This window comes from Lissotriton vulgaris, chromosome 3_1, assembly GCF_964263255.1.
Source record: "Lissotriton vulgaris chromosome 3_1, aLisVul1.2, whole genome shotgun sequence".
Lineage (NCBI taxonomy): Eukaryota > Metazoa > Chordata > Amphibia > Caudata > Salamandridae > Lissotriton > Lissotriton vulgaris.
In genome coordinates this window covers 292,018,301-292,038,441 of record NC_141689.1, presented here as the reverse complement: position 1 = coordinate 292,038,441, position 20,141 = coordinate 292,018,301, and the positions used below count along the sequence as shown (strand labels likewise).

Here is a 20,141-nt window from a genome sequence, read left to right as displayed (position 1 = left end):
CGCGGACGACGCGGTGCTGATTGCTCGCACTGGTGTCGGACTGCAGCATTTATTGGATGCCTTTGGTTCTTTCATGGACAAATTGGACTTGAAGGTGAATGTGTCAAAATCTCACACGATGGTTATGGGGCGTGAGTGCATCAAAAAATGCCATAAATCATTTTTTTGCAGTGGGGTTCCCGTATCGAAAGTCACCATGTTCCCCTACCTGGGAGTTTTGTTTGATAACAAGGGAACATGGGGGCCCCAGGTAACAGCAAAAAGACTGGCAGTAACTAGGTCTTCTTTAGCAATCCTTGGCTTCGCGGGCAAGCTGGGGGCAAGGCCAATGGAAGCCCTTTTAAAAATCTATAGGTGCAAACCCGTGGCCATAGCACTTTATGGATCTCCGCTATGGGGGTACGTAAACCTTGAACCTATACAGAGAGCGGAAAATAAATGTATTAGATCACTCCTCTCCTTACCCCAGTCAGCCCCAACTTACTCAATACATCAGGAGGTGGGCTTATCCTACCTGTCGGATCTATTAAGCCTAGCGCCACTGATTTTATGGCTGAAAATATGGTTGAATGAGGATCTCCCATTGAACCATACCATATTGAAAGATGTACTCTCCCTAGATAAACATAAGAGCATTCCATGGTTGTCCTATTTAGACAAATCATTCGCTGATTTAGACCGTCCAGAACTTTTCTTAAACCCAGAAAAAATTAAGGCATCAGATATCGTCCATATAAAAAAGGCATTTATGGAAAAGAGGGCAGCTTGCCGAGAGGTTGTTGAATTATTAAAACCCTCAGTTAGGGCACATAACCTCCTGGTCAGCGCTCCCTCTTTAGCCCCTTATCTCTGCTTTGTCACACACCCCTACCACAGGTTCTTACTGACAAAGTTCAGGTTTAACCTGATACATTTTTACCTGGGTTCTTTTAAAAAATGGCTGAAGCCAGAGTTAGCCCCACCTTGCAGTTGTGATGACTTTTCGGTGCAGGACACAATGCACTTCGTTATGTTCTGTAGCCAATACCAGGAGCCGAGGAAAAAATATCTGCTCCCTATCTTGAGAGAAGCAGGGTTTAACCAGGTGCGTCCGGCGCTGCTTCATTTACAGCTTGTGCCAAATCCACGGATAACATTTTGTATTGCAAATTTTTTAGTGGCCTCAGTAAGGGTGAAAGCTGCGGGTCAAATTTCGCCTTCTTAAACCATTGTATGTAGCACTTTTTTTAACATTCAACTGCTTATATGTATTTTATGCCATGTTTTTTATTTGTTTTATGTCTCTTTGTATGACTTGGAAAAAGTCGAATAAAGATATCTTGACTGACTGACTGAACAAGGAAAAACAAACCACAATTATCCCAACTTGAAATCGGCACAACCAGCTGGAAGTCTCCTCAACCTGCCACCTCCACGCAGAGCATTAATATCAACACAAGACTCGTGACTGGCAGCTTCTTCCAATCCAACATCACCACTGCAAAATTCAATACAACAATCCTTCCCCAACATGTACCCACCTTTCCACCAGGAACGCGATATTGCCCGTTACACAAAATCAATATGCGAAGATTCCATCTCCTTTCATCTTCCAGCTCCACTGCACTACCTAACACCTTCCGCACTTTCAAAGGCTCTGACCAAACAGCTTCACCCTTCAATACACCTCTAGGATTACTCACACAAACCACCTGACCCATTTCAATAACAGGCCAACGGTAATTGCCACCATGTGAACGAACAGTCTGCTCCTGGAATGCCTTGTCTTTAGATTTAATCTCCTCATCAATTACACTCTCACTAGACTTCATTCTAGCATACCTTTTCCTTAATGCTGACTTTCCTTACCTCCGGCCACTTGGAGTAATAAGCAATCAAAACAATAGCATAACAACCTTTAGCCGATACCACAGAAAACTGACTCATAAAATCAATAGCAATCTTTTGCCACGGTCCCTCAGGTAACTCTACCATGGTCAAGGGTATACACAAAGGTTTAGTTACCTTATCGTTAGCACCACATACCTCACAATTCCTGACCCAATGATCTACCATTGAGTCAACACCAGGCCATCCAAAATGTTCTTTTATTCTTCTTTTGGTACTTGATATGCCAAAATGACCCTTATGGCTCTTCTCAATATCATTACGCAGGCCCAACGGAGGCACAATCTTGCCCCCTCTCAAAATGATACCATTCGACATACATAATTCTTCCTTCACCTTCCAAAAGGCAGAACACTCCTCGTAAGGATGATGCCCTCGGCCAACCGCCTACAATATACTTCTCTACCTCTCTCAGAACCACATCCTTATATATTTCATGCAACCATGACTCTTCAGACAATACATTACACACTGACTTCTCCCCACATTCAATAGACAAGATATCCTTGACAGTAAAAGCTACTTCACATTCGCTTACAACTTCCACCATATCATTCACGTCCATATTACGCAACCGTGAAAGCCCATCAGCAACCAAATTTTCCTTCCCAGGAATATACTCAATTTCATAGCAAAACATTTGCAATTTAGAAGCTAAAAGGGCTAACCTAGGAATCAAATTCCGCCCCCCCCCTTCAGGTCTCAAAATATTGACCAGAGGCTTGTTATCAGTACAACTCTTGAACCTTTTCCCCCACACATACATTCATAATCCCTCAGCAGTCCATGTTGCAGCGAGTAACTCTTTCTCGATCACAGAATAGTTCTGTTCAGAGGACGTTAATGTTTGAGAGGCATACGCCACCACCCATTTCTCAATCTTTATACGTTGAGAGATTCCATACCCAAAGGCATCCACAGACAACACACACACAGCTAAAGGCATAAAGAATTTCAAACAAGGAGTTACAGAAATGTCCTTTTCACAGCTTCAAAACATAATCTCTGGTGTTGTGACCACACAAATGACACATTTTTCTTAACCCCTTCCATGCTGATGACGGCCCCCAGCCGTCATGCACTACGGTGCTCGTGTGCTGATGACGGCCGGGGGCCGTCATAAACCCGTCCACTCGCGATTCTGCCGCACAGGCGCAGAATCGCGGCCGCATGGAAGGGGTTAAGTAATTATCAACAAAGAGGGGAACCGTAACAGGGCAATTTTTAACGGGGTCCAGTGTACAAGCCCAGAACAGCTAAAACACAAAGGAGGGTACAAAGTTACCCGGGAAGGGTAAAAAGTGTTGCGATGCTAGCGTGGAAGCAATGGGATAAAAAGGGGGAATTCCCTTTTTGGAACTAAAACCCTCACACACCTAGCAAGCTAGGTGTCATGCTTCATCATATGGGTTCTGCTCCTCGTCAGACTGGCGCTGCAATGTCTGACGGGCACCCGCGAAGAGGCTCTTTACTGGAGATCTTTTGGAATGTTTATGGAACCCCAATATAGTTTTGGATTCATAATCTAACAAAATGGTATGCTAGAGGTCTCTCAAAAACAGCAACTAAAGGAAAACGTTTCTGAGTCGGAAGTTATAAACGTTCAGCAGGATTAACCAATAACCTTTACCCACGTGTAGTCACTCACAGGTCGGTTGCAAAAGGTGTAGTCTTCCAGGTCAAGCGTGAGGAATACAAATATGTTTTCAACTTTGAATAGTCTTTCCGGCTTGATAGAAATCAAACACTTTTTCCCCACAGCTTCGCTGCGTCATGTTTTTCCTGTTCAAGTTTTGAACCCTATGCACAATTTTCTTCGTTTGTGTGATTTTAAATTTACGAAATGTTATCTTTTCTACTAACTTTATTTAAACTAGTTAATTTTGCTATGTTCTGTTTCGTTGTTTGGCTAGTCTTTAAACACATACAGCATTTATTCACTAAGTGAAAGGTCTAGCTGCATGTGTCAACCTACCAGGAGTGAAAAAGGAGACAAAAATGGCTCCAGCAGGCTAGATAAACAACAAACTTCAATAACAGCCAACTTAATAATTTCTGGCCTCTGGCAAAATTGCTCGCCTAGTATTGTGACTCATCATAATTTGTTTAGAAATATTAATTGATTAAATAAATGCTTTGAAAAAGAAAGTAATCTTCTAGTCCGTGTTTTCCTTTAAATTGCCCAACAATACTTTCATAATTTTTATTGATCGATTTCATAAGGTTCGATGAAAAAATGAATGAATTATGCTAGGCAAGCAATTCCACCAGAGGCCAAAAATTATTAACCTCACTGTTCATGAAGTTTGGTGTTTATCTACCCTGCTGGAGCCATTTTTCCCCTTGTTCACATATGTTTATGGTGTAGCCCAAGCTCCAAAGGGTTACATGTGATCCCCCTTCCTTTTGTCTTATAAAGCTACCAGGAGTGAGCGAAAGATTCTTTACAGGAGCCAGTTTGCTCTACTGACTGAACGGGCTATGTTGGTGCTCAATCAATTTCAGCTCAAGCAAGATTGTGGCTTTTCTCCCTCCCTAAAAGAAAAAGCTTATGAAGACATGGATTTAACAGAATCACTATGGGAAAGAGTATAGCTACGCCAACAATACTTTTGGATTCCTTTTCCAATACAGCCATGACTGGAGTGTGGCTTAAAGATCACTGCTTTCAACATTTGTACCTGTGCTCTCAGATAAAATACTTTTTTGTTGCACTGAGCAGGCCAATACGAAACGATCTCTTAAAAATCAGAATTGTAATGTAGCTTACATACTATACTAGGAGGACTACATTATGCCACAGATCTCCTCAACCCATTAGAGGCAATTGAACACTGTGTACTAATTTACCAATACAAGAAAGATTGCACCTATATCATTTCAATTCTTCTCCTTGATAAAAGAAGGTCCATGGCTATAAAACAATAGAGTATCATTCACAATATTTAGAAGAAAACCCCTTTGCACAATGTATGCCACTTTTCTTCACAGAGTTTGGAACCGTATGGTCATTCGTAGTAAGTCCAGGTAGGACAGCATTTTGACTATGCCGTTTGGATAAAAATGCATAGAGATAGGACAAGATTTATAGTGTTGCCCAAGTATACTCGTGTGTGGCTGGAAACATCAACTACCATGATTTTTGGCAGAAACAGTAGTAATGGAAATACTCTCACTGGGTCTAATTAATCATTGTACATAGATGGCAAAGTGCACATTCCCATAGAAGGACCTCAGAGCCGATCATTGCAGCCTGGCCTATAAGTCTAGATTAAGAGAAATTCCAACCTGGACGGTTTGAGGTTACAGTAATTTATGCTCTCCCTCCAAAGCATGATATCCAAGACAGAAGGGCGGAAGCATTATCTTAATTGCATTCAAGATCAAATAGGCATCAGCATACATGTATAAATTTGCAGTGTACACGCATAGCGATGAGCCAAAGGAACTAGGTAAAGACTGAGTAAGACGGGTGACAGGTCGAAGACAGGTAGACCCCTCAGCAGAGTGGCTTTGCCAATGACATAAGACACCCAATTGAAATCTGTTGGACAACAATGAGTTTATCCAATTTACAGCCAGTACTCAGACACCATGATCAGGGGTTAAACATTGGTAGCTAAAGAGGTATAATACTGCAGAGAGATCGAATATCATCAGAGCACAGCCACATGCATTATATCATACAATGATAACAAAGCATGGAGGTGAACACATAGAATAGATGCTTACCTCTCCCTCAATGAAGTCAGCTTTGCTTGGTGACTGGGTATCTGCTGTCAAATCTTCTTTGGCATAAAAACAGGCAGTTTAGCTCTTACTGCAAAGGTACAGCAGCACTCCTTGCATGCAGGCACACATCATGGTAACATTTGTGTAAATGAAAACTACCACTTGTGCATGCTTCAAGGCCCAAATTCCCAACTGGATGAAACTGTTGGGCAGGTGAGAAGTACAGAGGATGACTACCCAAAATCTGCCCCAACTTCTTCTTTGAATCTTTACTTCTACTTTATATTGTGGCCTGACCCATATATTTCAGGGGAGAATGCAGTGTCTTGGAGTTCCATTCAGCGGAGGTCAGCTAAATTACATGTGTTAACTCTCTCAATACATACAATGGCATATGCATTTGGGTAAAGAACTCGATTCAGACTCCTCCGAGACGTCATCAACTGCTCCCTCAACTCCGCCCCCTTCCCGGAAAGCTGGAAACACGCCGAACTCAGCGCCCTTCTGAAAAAACCCACAGCTGACCCCACCGAACTCAAAAACTACCGCCCAATCTCGCTCCTTCCATTCCCAGCCAAAGTCATCGAGAAAGCCGTCAACAGCCAGCTCGCCGCCTTCCTCGAAACAAACAAATCCCTTGACTCCTCACAGTCCGGCTTCCGAGCCAAACACAGCACCGAGACCGCCCTCATCGCAGCAACAGACGACATTCGAACTCTACTGGACAATGGAGACACAGTCGCCCTCCTCCTCCTCGACCTCTCCGCAGCCTTCGACACAGTCTGTCATATCACCCTCTTACAGCGCCTCAGAAACATCGGAATCCAAGGAAAAGCACTGGAATGGATCACCTCGTTCCTTGCCGGAAGAACTCAGAGAGTCGGCCTCCCACCATTCAAGTCAGAGGCCACTGAAGTCATTTGCGGCGTGCCACAAGGATCTTCACTCAGCCCCACCCTCTTCAACGTATACATGAGCCCCCTCGCGGCCATCGCACGCCAACACAACTTCAACATCCTCTCCTACGCTGATGACACCCAACTGATCCTCTCACTCACCAAAGACCCTAACACCGCCAAAACCAACCTACATGAAGGAATGAAAGAAGTTGCCGAGTGGATGAAACACAGACGGCTGAAACTGAATTCAGACAAAACAGAAGTCCTTATCTTAGGTACCTCCCCCTCCGCCTGGGACGACTCTTGGTGGCCAGAGGCCCTTGGAAAAGCACCCATCCCGACGGACCACGCCTGGAACCTGGGCGTCATCCTGGACTCCTCACTCTCGATGACCAGACAAGTCAACGCCGTTTCATCATCTTGCTTCAACATTCTTTGCATGCTCAAAAAAACATTTAGCTGGATCCCCACCGAAACTAGAAAAAAGGTCACCCACGCACTGGTTACAAGCCGCCTGGACTACGGAAACACCCTATACGCCGGTTCCACCGCAAAACTTCAGAAAAAACTCCAACGCATCCAGAACGCATCAGGCAGACTCATACTAGACATCCCGCGTAAAGACCACATTTCTGATCACCTGAAAAACCTCCACTGGCTCCCCATCAATAAGAGGATAACATTCCGCCTCCTAACCCACGCACACAAAGCACTTTATGAACTTGGACCCGAATGCCTCAACACACGACTTTCCTTCTACACCCCCTCCCGCCAGCTACGCTCTTCCAACCAAGCCCTTGCCGCTGTACCTCGCATCAACAAAACCACCATGGGAGGAAGATCCTTCTCCTACCTGGCGGCTAAAACCTGGAACTCACTCCCCAGTCACCTTCGCCTCACTCAGAACCACCTAGCATTCAGAAAGCAACTTAAAACCTGGATATTCGACAAGTAACTCCCCACCCTTCTTCAAGCGCCTTGAGACCCTCTGGGTATGTAGTGCGCTATATATATTATTTGACTTGACTTGACAAAGTTAAAGACTCTGTTCTTTGGTACATTAAGTCTAATCCTGAAGGCAGAGAGAAACTAATTCCTTTCTATCAAATATTTATAATCTAATCTGTTTATACAAGCTTTCAACTGAATATGTATTGATATTGGAAATATGTGATCTGTCATCAGATATACAAAGGGCCCAATGGGACCCGTACAGAAGAGTGCCTGGAAAAGATCGCCCTAGGAAAATATTGGTCAATTTTCTATCGTATTCCCTCAAAGAGAGGATACTATCTCTTGCCTTAAAAGCTGGTCAATTGAAATGTAATCTGTCTTCTACCTCATTCTCCTTCTCCATTCGGTCAGATGTGTCCCATAGAACAGCAACAAGACAATGGGAACTGGGCAAAAGGATGACCATACTGAATCAATCGGGGGCCAAGACCCAACTCAGATTTCCGGCATCCCTCCGTATTATGTGGGATAACCACATGTACAATATGCGACATATAGAAGAGGTTGATGCCCCAATTGACAAGATAAGGAAGAGAGGCAGCGGGGGAGAGGATGAAAATTTTTATAGCAGAGGTGGAGCGGTCTGTAAAATATAGTAAGCATAGTATAATCCAACTTGACACATAACGGTTTAAGTATAGTAACTGTTGATCTGAGGAGGTAGGGGGGGGGGAGAGTCAAGGTTGACACTATTCAGCAGTTAGCTTTATTACACTTTTCTATCTTCTCTTTTTTTTTTGTTTTCTTCTTTTTTCTTTATCTTATTTTCAACCCCGCTGCAGTAAGCCGCACATCATGGGGGGCTCCGACCGAGGGTGTATGCCCGAGAGTAAGGGAGGGTTCCCCAGGGAAGAAGTAGGTAGGGGGGGTCACAGGGGGTCAGAGGGGGAGTGGGGTAGGGGGGTGCACCGGTGGGGTTGCAGAGGGAAAAATTCAAAAAATGTCCTTATATCCCGTCTCATTATTTTTAACTATGATAACGCAGGCCAACGGATGTAGAGAAGTGAAGGGGTCAGAGAATAAATGAACACCATAAGGATAAAGGTCATATCTTGGAACGTCAACGGGTTGCGTGGTGGTAGGAGGGTGCGGCAGATTATGAAATACCTAGAGCAATCGGCAGCACAAATACTCCTTATACAGGAAAGGCATTTGAGCTATCTAGAGACCAGAGATATCTTTGGTAAGTTCGAATGGATTGAACATTCTCTTTGCTCACAAAATATGACACATAAGGGAGTTGCTGTCCTGATTAGGAAGAGAGACAATTGTATCATTAAATCTGTTTTAACTGATGCTACGGGTAGGTGGATTCAGGTGAGAGTAGGATGGGGGAGACGGAAGTCACCTTAGTATCTTACTATGGCCCTAATGTAGACGACCCCGCGTGCCTGCTTAAAGTTCAGGCCAACCTGACAGAGGTTACTACTCCTGTAATAGTCTGGGGCGATTTCAATGTACTCCTCAATCCCGCTCGAGATAGATCGAATCATAGGAAGCAAGTGACAGCCCCGCATACAAGACGAGTAATGATTAATATGATTCACGATCTGGGTTTGGTTGATATTTGGGATGCCAAAGGAGGGATGGGGGCTGGGTATACCTACTTTAGTAAAATACATGGTCACGCTTCACGAATAGACTACATCCTTACAGATCAAGCAGGTCTAGATAAAGTGGGAGAGATCGCTGTTTTGCCATGTATACTTTCAGACCATGCCCCGATAACGCTCTCCTATACAGGAAGTACAGTAAAACCCCCCTTCCGGTGGACACTAAATAGAGCTATGTTGTCAAATCAGGAGTTAATATGCAACATGAAGGAATCTACTTCTATGTTTTTCATAGATAATGTTGGGTCCGCCTCCCCAGAGTATGTATGGGATGCCTTTAAGGCATATACATGTGGAGTACTTTGCAGCTGGATCCTAGATAGGAACAGGAAAGATCGGCAGGAATTCAAAAACTTGGAATTAGAAGTAGCTAGATTGGAGGAAGCAAGGTCGAACTCACAACCCCTCAACAGAAACCCCTCAAATCCTCAATGAACTTGATAGAGTCCGCTCTAAATATAAAACCAAGCTGGATGAAAAAGTTAGGGCCCAGTGGGAGGTGCATAGAATGGAACACTACGAGTATGGGGAAAAAGCAAGCGCGACCTTGGCGTGGAAGACAAAAGCTGACAGAGCAAAGAACATCAATAAGTTAATAATCGACGAGGTTGGCACCACGTCTAGCAAACACGAAGACATGCAGCTGCGTCTGGTGTCTCTATTTTCTCAGCTATATAAAGAGGATGATACATCGGATATTAATAGTATTAATACGTGGTTGAAAAATAAAGCCCTACCACTGCTAACTGAGGAAGGTCAGGAGATGTTAGAGAAGCCGATCACCGCGGAAGAAATTAAGCTCCACATTAAAAAGATCAAGAACAACAAAGCGACAGGGACGGACGCACTTCCCGGCGAGGTCTATAAAGTCCTAGAAGAAATAATCCTACCTAGATTGCACGAGCTATTTAATTAAGTATTTATACAGCGAGGGGGAATCCCCCGATCCTGGAAGGAAGCAACAATCGTGCTTATTTTGAAGCCTGGAAAGAGCCCTTTAAAGGCTGACTCCTACAGACCAATCTCCCTGCTGAATGCTGATTATAAGATCTTTACCGGTATTTTAGCAGGGAGATTGGTCAAGATAATATCACAACTAATAGGAATAGAACAGAAGGGCTTTGTTCCGGGTCGGCATATTCAAGAACAAACTTTGCAATTAATAGGGTGCATAGACTGGGCAGCGACACGGGCCGAGCACCTCGCAGCGGCCGCGTACGACGCAGCGAAAGCGTTTGACCGCGTCAGCTGGGTCTTCCTTTGGGAAACTCTTAGAGTAATGGGGTTCCGACCATTATTTATAAACTCCTTAATAAAATGCTATGAGGGCGCGTCGGCCGCTATTCTCCTTAACGGGAGTTTGACACCTAATTTTGAAATTCAGAGAGGAACGCGTCAGGGGTGTCCCATCTCCCCCTTGCTATACAATATTTATATGGAGCCTCTTGCTCAAACACTAAGACTATACCCTCTAATCACCCCGTTCACTAGTAACCCCATAGAGGTTTTTCCCAAAGTAGAGAACATCTTAAGTGACTTTGGCAGGTACTCTGGATACGCAGTTAACTCTGATAAAACGGAGATAATGTGTTGGGGGATTGAAGGTTTGGATAGAAGTGTTAGTACAGAATGTAAATACCTGGGGATAAATATTGTGCAGGATCTGATGAATATCCCACTGACAAATTTAAAGAGAGTTTTGAAGGAGATTGACCATCTTTTTCTAAGGTGGAAAAATGTACCACTTACAATCTACGGCCGCGTTAACGTCATTAAAATGGTAATCTTACCCAAGTTGGCTTATCTTTTCAGTGCCATCCCCTTAGATTTCCCAGGCAAACTTCTAAGTACAATACAGGGTAAGATTGGAAGTTTTATTTGGGCCAATAGGAGCTCCAGATTGTCATGGAAGAAACTAAAGAGAAGGTTAATCAAGGGGGGCCTAGCTTTACCGGACGTTCTCTAATATTGTATGTCCTTCCAGTTTAAAAACATTTGTTGCCTACTGTCTAGTCCAACGGAAAATAATTGGGGGAGGATCCAGAGAGCCATGGTCTAAACGAGGGAGGCAATGAGGGATTTTTGTATAAGTTTGGAGCCCCCAGGTTCTTTAAAAAGGTCCGCCTGAAGGTGATTAGATCAGCACTAAATACTTGGCAAAGCCTCAAGGCAAAGTGGGGAATAAAATACTTTTCAGAATTTGCCCCAATTTTGGAATCCCCGAGTGCCTGAAGGACGGCCTGGCTGTTACAATTGCACGTGCGGGTATTTCGGTGTGGTCTGAGTTAATATCTTCAGATGGGATTTTACCATGGGAAGTCCTGAGAGCAAGGATTGGAGATACCTTTTCTCGTTTCAAATTCCTACAACTATGTTCATGGTACGAGGCAGAGAAAGGTAATACAGGGGGCAATTATGAGGTGGAGGCAAAGTTTCAAAATATAGCCCCAATTAAGAAAGAAATAGGACTATGGTATGGTAGTTTGTTAGATAGGGAAGACACTGAATTACCATCACCACACTTGGTTTGGAGGGCATCTATATTGGAGCTCTACTTTCTGTCTCTTAAGAATTTGTACAAGTTTGTGAAGCCTGCTTCAGTTAAAAAAAAAACATTTCTACACCATCAACAGGTTGTACTACACCCCCCAAAAAATTGCCAAGTTTGCCCCGAATACACCCCCTAGATGTCCCAGATGTGGCTTTATAGAAGCAGACGATCTGCACATGTTCTATGAGTGCATTCAGCTAAAGGGTTACTGGGGCAATATAGAGAAGGCATTGACGGGTATCTTTGGAGTGGAAATCACTCTAGATCTACAGCTAGTTATATTTGGACAGGGTTCAGGTACCACCACCTTTGAATCGGGGCAATACTTGGGCCTCTTCTTATGCTTGATCCTGTTGGCCCGACGTGAAATCTGCATACTATGGAAAGATCCAGTCCCCCTCGTTTGAGAAATGGGTCAGAGGGGCTTTGAACATGGCAAGCCTGGAACGTAGCGAGAGAAACATCTGGTCGCCCTTGGTTCGCTGGGGAAAGGAACTAAGGCGGATCTAATTTTTGGTCTGATGATTACACCACGCCTCGTACAAAGATGCTGGCCTGGTGGGGCCGAAAGCGAATGCAGGAACATAGACCCAGGGCGTCTAGGATCAGTTGGGTCTTATATGTGACGATGGCAGACGCTTACGGTGATATGAGGACTAAAAAAAGAAAAAGAAGAAAAGAACTCTATTCAGACTTGCACATGCACACAAACAATCTAAAGTTAAAGGCTCTGTTCTTTGGTACATTAAGTCTAATCCTGAAGTCAGAGAGAAACTAATTCCTTTCTATCAAATATTTATAATCTAATCTGTTTATACAAGCTTTCAACTGAATATGTAATGATATTGGAAATATGTGATACCTGGGTAACCCAGCTCTTATTGAAGAGATCTAGGAGAGAACAATTGGCAGCACTTGCAGGCCCCCAATTCCTAATTATCACCCAAATACCTGTGTGTGCATACTTATATACAGTGAATACAGCAAAAGTGGGACACCGATACAGAAATGTTCATACATAATAGTACACCTATTCTGCACCAAGGCTCCTTACCATAGACTCCTTTGTCCAGCAGAAGTAAAAACTCATCCACCGCATTCCTCATCTCTGGTTCTGTGAGATCGAGAAGAGAGACCACCTTGAAATCCAGCTGCCTCAGCAGGTTGGTCAGCTCATATACATCAACCATTGGTGCCTGGAGTTGAGGGTGGTTCCAGTAACTCATGTTTCCAATCAATAAAGCTACTTTGTCTGTAGCTGCAAAGAATACCGAAACATATATTATCAGATACACTAAGCATTGAAAACAAACCATTTGAAAAGATTGTAATACTGAATAATGTCATGTTTAAAATATATTGAAAGAGTCACAAAATGGGTTTAGACATACATAGCAAATTACAATTTGGAAGAGATGTCTTTAGGGCATCCCTTCCAAATTGCAATTTGGTATCATACATATCAATGTTTTGCAACTGAAATTCAGTTGTAAAACATTGAAAATTTACAGATTCCCTAGCTTGGGTGGTAAACGGTTTGCAAAAAAGGAAGCATATGTTAAAAATAAAGTGTCTTTTGCCACTTTCTCAGAAAAGGCTATTTTTAAACCCACTACTGTTTCCTTAAAATGTACTTTATTTAATGGGATCACAGATTTGTGGGCCTGCTGACTCCAGCAGGTCACCATCCCAGAGAAGGCATCAAAATAGAAGCAATTTGAGACATAATTAATTAATATTAATGAGGCAGGTGGACTGCCACCCATTCTGAATGGAAATTTTGCAACCCAACCTATTAATATATAAGTCTGTTCACAAAATTGAACACTTATCTTGCAAATTTACTATAACAATTTGCAGCCAGTATTTTGTGACCAGTGTTGTGTACATCAAGCCTATATTTATTACGTGAGAGAGCTTTTGAGCTCGACAAATTGAGGGAAATATATATCCTGCTCTGAAAGATGGTTCTCCATAGGCTTGGGGTGGTGTTAACGTAGAAACTTTGTCCATAAACGTCCAAAGAAGAAGATTCTTTTCGAAGGTCACAGTGGTTGTCATCTCTGAAGCTTGGATGTCTAATGTCTTGGCCAGAATGCATTTTTCTTGATTGATAAGAAATGTCACGTTCATCTTTCTGTAAACTAAAGAATATTTGTAATCTGGTTCGTGTATTATCAAAGTAGCTGTGAAGATCAATGCATTAGGTCTATCTACATTAGTTTGAGTAGTGCGGAGGCACAGCTGACCTGAGTTGGGAGAAAATAGCCCAGAGGAAAATAGAGAAGACAAGCATGAAAAGAAATTCTCTTGAGTATATTTCATTCTATCATTTTACTGTCAAGAACTCCATGACAAAGCCTCCGATAAGGCCATTTGTATGATTTTTCCGCTACTCACTGAAATAAATAATCCTCAATAGCATTTCCTCTGTTGAGAACAAAAAAATACTCTGTCAATATTTAGCAGATATTGGAGACCTCATCTAGTATATTTACGCACATCTGTATTATAAATTATATTTCATAGCAAGCACATCACCCCTCTCATCCAGTCATTAATGTTCCTCCCCCACCTATAATAGCATGATACTATTTGCAGCTAGTAAGCGGTCCGGAAAATCAAGTCAATCAATAAGCCAAAAGAGAGGGTTGGGTTTTATTGCTCAATGAGTCGGCGCAGTACATCACAATGACCACTAACTGAAATCAAGCTAGCAGAGGTTCTAGAACAGATGGATGAGAAGATACTATAAGTATTTGCAATTAGTTTTCTATTGTGTTTGCATCATTGTTTTATAATTTCACAGCTGTACCATCAATTGCCTCTTAGATGAAGTTGAGTATTCTGTTTTGAATGGGTCTAGATCAGGTAAATATATCGAGAGACAACAGAAAGAATAAACAAAACAGGTGACTAGGTGTGCAGGACAAACAGAGACATGAAAGAAAGCCAGCAGAAACGGATGTAGAGAGAAAAGAGTGAGGAAATTCATGGATGGGCAACGACTTCAACAGGATGACACAATACAGTGAAACAGATGTTGGAAATGGGGACAATGGGAATAGGATAGGCAGTGTCATAGGCATGCTGGGGGAGAGAAGGAATGAATGAATACGTAGTTTGAAAGACAACTGCACGGTAAATAAGATTGAGGAGGGACACTAGAAGTCCAATTAGGAAATGTGAGTCGTAGTAAAGGTAAGAGAAGTTAGTGGTAAGGATCAGACACGTCCTTGTCACAGGATGCCACACTAACATGCTGAAGTTGGCCTGAAAAAAATAAAATCATGTGTTCAGGTCTCAAATTATGTTGGGCTGTGCTAGTCACGGATCATTTATTGATTCACAAATAGGATCGAATTGTTCATCACCCATGAGCCATTGAACAATTACACATGGGAAATCCAAATATTTTTTGAAGGACATATTGATGTGAAAAGAAACGCATGCTTTTGAATACTTACCAAAGAGTCTGTCAGTTGATTCATCTAAAAGAAAATTTTTAAATATGGCATTTCAGCATATAAATATCCATGGAGTTTTTTGTCAAATATCAAAGTTACACCAAAGCTTCTAGGTTCAAAGGTTTACTGTTCAAATAACAGAAATTATTCATGATTTAAAACAGACAGTAAAACAAGATATTGAAACAACAATATGTACAATATATGGTCATACTCTAGAACAGTGCTTACTGCAGACAACGTGAAACAGAAAAAATACATGTTAAGGTTCTTAAATGTCATATCCCAAAATTAACAATTGCTCCAGTCAATTGTAAATCTACTCTACTTAAAGACTACTATAATTTCAGTCCTAAACTTACTGTCCAACTAAGATGTTTTTTCAAATATTTCTTTCTATTTGCATGTAAATAAAGACAACCACATATACAACTTAAAATATGGGCCAGACAACGTGCATTATTTTTGTACCATCCATTGTAGGGTAGCAAACGCTTCTAGTGGGAGAAAGTCAGCTAAAAAATTCCAATCATAATAAATTTAGGTCACACCTGATGCTTTAAGGGCACAAATAAACACTTACGAACAACTCTCACATAGAAGTCTATATTCACAATATTTTTTAAAAGTTAACTGTTCCTGATTTAAGGGCAGCTCAAAAGTCTTAGGTTACTGATCTTTCCAAGCGCCATTCAACATACCATACCAGCTAGATAATTTTAAATATACTAGTTAAATGGTTGCGACCTGTTAAGACACTTGACCTTTAAGAGTAGTATGTTATTTAAAATAACCCTTTTTTGTCAAACCATACTCAAGATAAACATGGTCCAGACTATCAAATGGAATAAACTGGTAGAAGTTATGTTAACCAGTTTTTCCCAAAAAAGTTAGAGTTTTTCATATATAAACCATGGTGGTGTTACTTTTAAAATCAAAATATGAATGGAGTGATGTATGTAAAATTATTAATTCCAATATTAAAATAATATGAAGGATAACACCAATGCTGATGGCACTACTACAACAAAGTATTTGTAGAATGGAAAATACAAACTAAACGGTTTACCATTCATCAACTTTAATCTCAAGGACATTAGCTGTATCTTTCAAAATTAATTTCTAATTTCAACTTTAACCTATAGAAGGTGCTTTGGTCCTGTGTACGATTTAATCAATATTGAAGAAGTACAACCAGTAATTAGGACGAAAATGCAAAACAATACATTATTCAATAAATCATAATATGCATGAATATTGGTAACGTAAGACTTGTCACTCGCCATACATTCAACAATTGTAGATAAAGTGCAGTCTTTTTGGCACTTTTTATGTTATACTTTTTCATATCTTTCAACTGCTCTGCAGTGCGACAATTCATTACACTGAGTTTTCACCCGTTAAAAAATGCTAGACCCTGAAATGTGAAACCAACAGTTGCTTGGAGCTAGGTGGCTGCACATTTCTTGAAATGTTGCACAAGAAATGTCAATGGATTCTGGTCACTGATCAGTTGCTTTTGGGATAGTCTCTTACATGGAACCAAAACCCCAGAGTATTTGGGGCACAGATATCCCAGCAGTTCCTATTGCGGCTTTTTCTATGCAGCAGGTATCCAGAAAAATTAGGTAATTATCTTCAGTAATGCTTTTTCTGGTGGAGTCCTTGCCTCATTCTCCTAGATCCTGAACGGAATCTAGAAAAGGTTTCCATAGCTCCTACACATTGGTAAGTAGCACCACAGACCTCCATTGTGATTCCACCCCTCCTCCCCGCAAATGTCAGTAACTTGTCTGATGGATAAGTCTACCAAGCAAATGCCTCACCCACTGAATCAATTACAAGCCAGTACCATTCCTAAGAGGATGGTGGTTCTGAGGAGTTCTATTACACCAAGACGTCCTGCAGGAAAGAACGAGCAAAACAACATTGCCTGCGATCCCAAGAGTCTATGCAATAGTGCCCAGTGAAAGAAAGGGTGGATATGGAGGATGGATTGACAAAACCTGAAGCTTGCTAATGTGTCAGGCAGAAGTGACCAATACAGAACACAATTTTCATTTTTGGAAGCTGAAGAGTGTAGTTATTAAGAGGCTTAAAAGGAGAACACATCAAGAAGCTCAAGAGCAGATTAAGGTCCCACGTCAGCATAATACCAGGAGCAGGAGAAAACAAATATGATAGTCCTTTTAGGGAATACATTAGAAAGGGATATTTGTATGTATGTATGCAGTATTTCTACCATGCAAACCTTGCCAAAAGTCAGCATAGCACTGTACAGGATCAAAGACAAGTATAATTCCAATGATTGATAGCAGACGTAGATGGTTTGTGGATAGTTAAAACAGTGCGATACAGTGTTATGTTATGTTAAACATTTCTTATAAAGTGCTCGTACACCGAATAGTTTCTTGGCGCTGAACTTAACATTTTTTTCTGGAACCTCATTTAATTAGTTGTCAACAAGTCTAATTTTAGGCTTTGATAAATAGCCACATTTTAAGAAGTCTACGGAATCTCACAAGTTCCGTGCAAGTTCTAAAGTCTAACGGAAGATTATTCCATAAGCTGGGGCCAATACTGCAAACCTGCAACGCCTATTAGTTTCAGTTTACAGGAGGGGATGGTTAAAATGTTCTTATGGGCAGAGCGTAAGCTCCGTGCACGTAGATATTTCTGGTCAAGTCTGGATATACATTTAGGGCTAGCACCATGTAAGGCTTTAAATATGAGCAGCCAACTTTAAACGCACATCTTTGCAAGATGGGGAGCCAGTGTAGCTCTTTCATAGTGGGCGAGATGTGTTTCCACCTAGGTTCATGGGAGATCAGCCTTGCTGCCTGGTTTTGAACCATCTGCAGTTTTTTTGTAAGATAGAGCGGAATGCCAAAGTAAAGAGAATTGGCATAATCCAGGTGAGATATCACCATGGCTAGAACCACCTGGATTTAGGCTTCCCGAGTGAATAATCTCCTAATCTTACTTATCGTGCTCAGCTGAAAGAAACAAGTGGAGGTCATGGCTCCTTTCTGAGATTTCATAGTAAGATTGCTATTGATGATCACTCCAGACTTTTAGCTGAGGAAGAAGGGTTAGGTGGGGAGCCGAGGTCACTTGGCCAGAAATGTGCGTTCCAGGGGTTCAAGGAACCACCTATCAGAATCATTTCTGTTTTATCTGGGTTCAGTTTTAACTGGTTATTGTTCATCCAGTTGTACGTATGTGTAACATTGTTGCCTGGAATTCAGAAATCGATTCATATTAATTATGGATTGAAGTTCCTTAAAGAGGTGCATCTTCTACTCTTTCCTAAATAGAAGCAGTGTTAAAGGGGCTCCTGATGGATATGGATTTTGTTTTTGATCCTCGGGGCACAGATAGAAAAGGCCTGCTGCGTTGCTTTTTCAGGTTTATTCTTCTTAGTCGGTAGTCTAATAGTGTAATTGCCATAGGTGTGCTGAGAAGCAAAAGAGACTGCGTGCTTGTCCAGAAGAGAAGCAGGACTGCTAGTCATAATGGACTTGTAAACAATGAAGCTGGTTTTGAAGAGGATGTGGGCCGGCAAGGGGAGCCAATGAAGTTCTATCAAGACGAATGTGATATGATCATATTTCTTCAGGTCCTGGATGAAACCTGCTGCAGCATGTAGGTTGCCATTAAGGGAAGTCAGTGTTGAATCTGGGAGACCATGCACCAGTGCCTCATCCCCATTTAAATGTGAGAATATGAGGGCTTTAAAATCAGTTCTGAAGTCGTTTTCTGAAACTGTTTGGATTTTTTTTTTAGAAGAGAGAGTTGGTACCAAACTGTCTGTGCTTTTTGGCAAAGTGTTCCTTGAGGATGAGGTTGATGTTCAAGGTGAATCCAACTGACTTGGTATTTGGTGAATGTTGTGGTTCAAAACCTTCAAGGTTCATGTCATTTAGCCGCTAATTGAGTTTCTGGCTTATTGTTCTTGGAAAACCTTCAGGTAGGTGATGGACATCAAGGTCTTGTGAAGTGCAGATGGTGTTTGAGGTTATGGATGTCCGAAGTAGAGGAGACTTTCAGAAGAGAACTGTATTGGTGAAACTTGATGCTGGTATCCATGAGCAGATCACAAAGCAACTGCATGTAGAGTTTGAAAATGAGGGGAGACAGTGTGGAAACATGGTGATGAGAATCTTATGGGGCAGGTTGACTCAAAAGGTAAGAAGAGTAGCTGTGAATCAGTGAAGGACATTGCTGATGAACGCTCCAGGGTGCATATGAGGGAGGTAGGGATGGTTGACTTTCAAAAGCAGTTGAGAGGTCCAGCATTATCAGGAGGCAGGGGTCATTCATCTTTATCTGTGGTCAGAAAAGCATGGTCTACAATGTATAAGTTTGCAGTCTCCATGCTGCAGTGTGATCTGAAGACAGACTGGTAGCCTAGCAGAAGATAGTTTGCATTCATGTGATGTTGGAGTTGAACATAAGACTGTTTTTTCTATGATCTTCCCAATGACTGGTAGGTGAGCGATGGGTTGACAGATGGTCAGGTCATTGGGGTCTGGTGTAAGTTTCTTAAAAAGTGGAGTGGTTTGGCCTTTCTTGAGATCTTCTGGGAAGATTCCTTGAGTGAGGAAGGCATTTCCATTGATTTGAATAGTGCAGGCTGATCAGGTATGCAGTAAAAGGCCAACAGGGCCAATATGTAACCTTTAACTATTCCCAAAACAAATCCTTGCTGGGCCAAAGGTAAGGCAAATGGCAGGCAATGACAGACAACCTTTGCCTGTAATAGTTCAACAAGCTTCCCCTCATAGCAAAGCAAGCCCTCCAACCGGAGTACACGGATTTGGTGGAAGGGCTGAATACAGCCAGTATGACATCCACCACTTCCACTAAAAGGTAAAAACCTTGTAGTTGGTTTCACTCATTGTTGATGCATGCAGGTATAGATTGAGAAGTTATCTTGCTGTGACAGAAGTTCCCTTGTAGTGGAATACAGATGTTC

At 41.9% G+C, this 20,141-nt stretch overlaps 1 protein-coding gene across 2 annotated transcripts in view; it reads right to left on the bottom strand.

Annotated features, from left to right (window-relative positions):
- Positions 1-20,141, bottom strand: part of MALT1 (MALT1 paracaspase) — a 619,135-nt gene that overhangs the window by 155,429 nt on the left and 443,565 nt on the right. For both annotated transcript variants that reach the window (XM_086960480.1, XM_086960479.1), the window contains 2 exons: positions 15,164-15,187; positions 12,751-12,954 (listed from right to left, as the gene is read on the bottom strand). In XM_086960480.1, the coding sequence (XP_086816606.1) occupies positions 12,751-12,954; positions 15,164-15,187 (228 nt within the window). The remainder of the gene's footprint in view (positions 1-12,750; positions 12,955-15,163; positions 15,188-20,141) is intronic.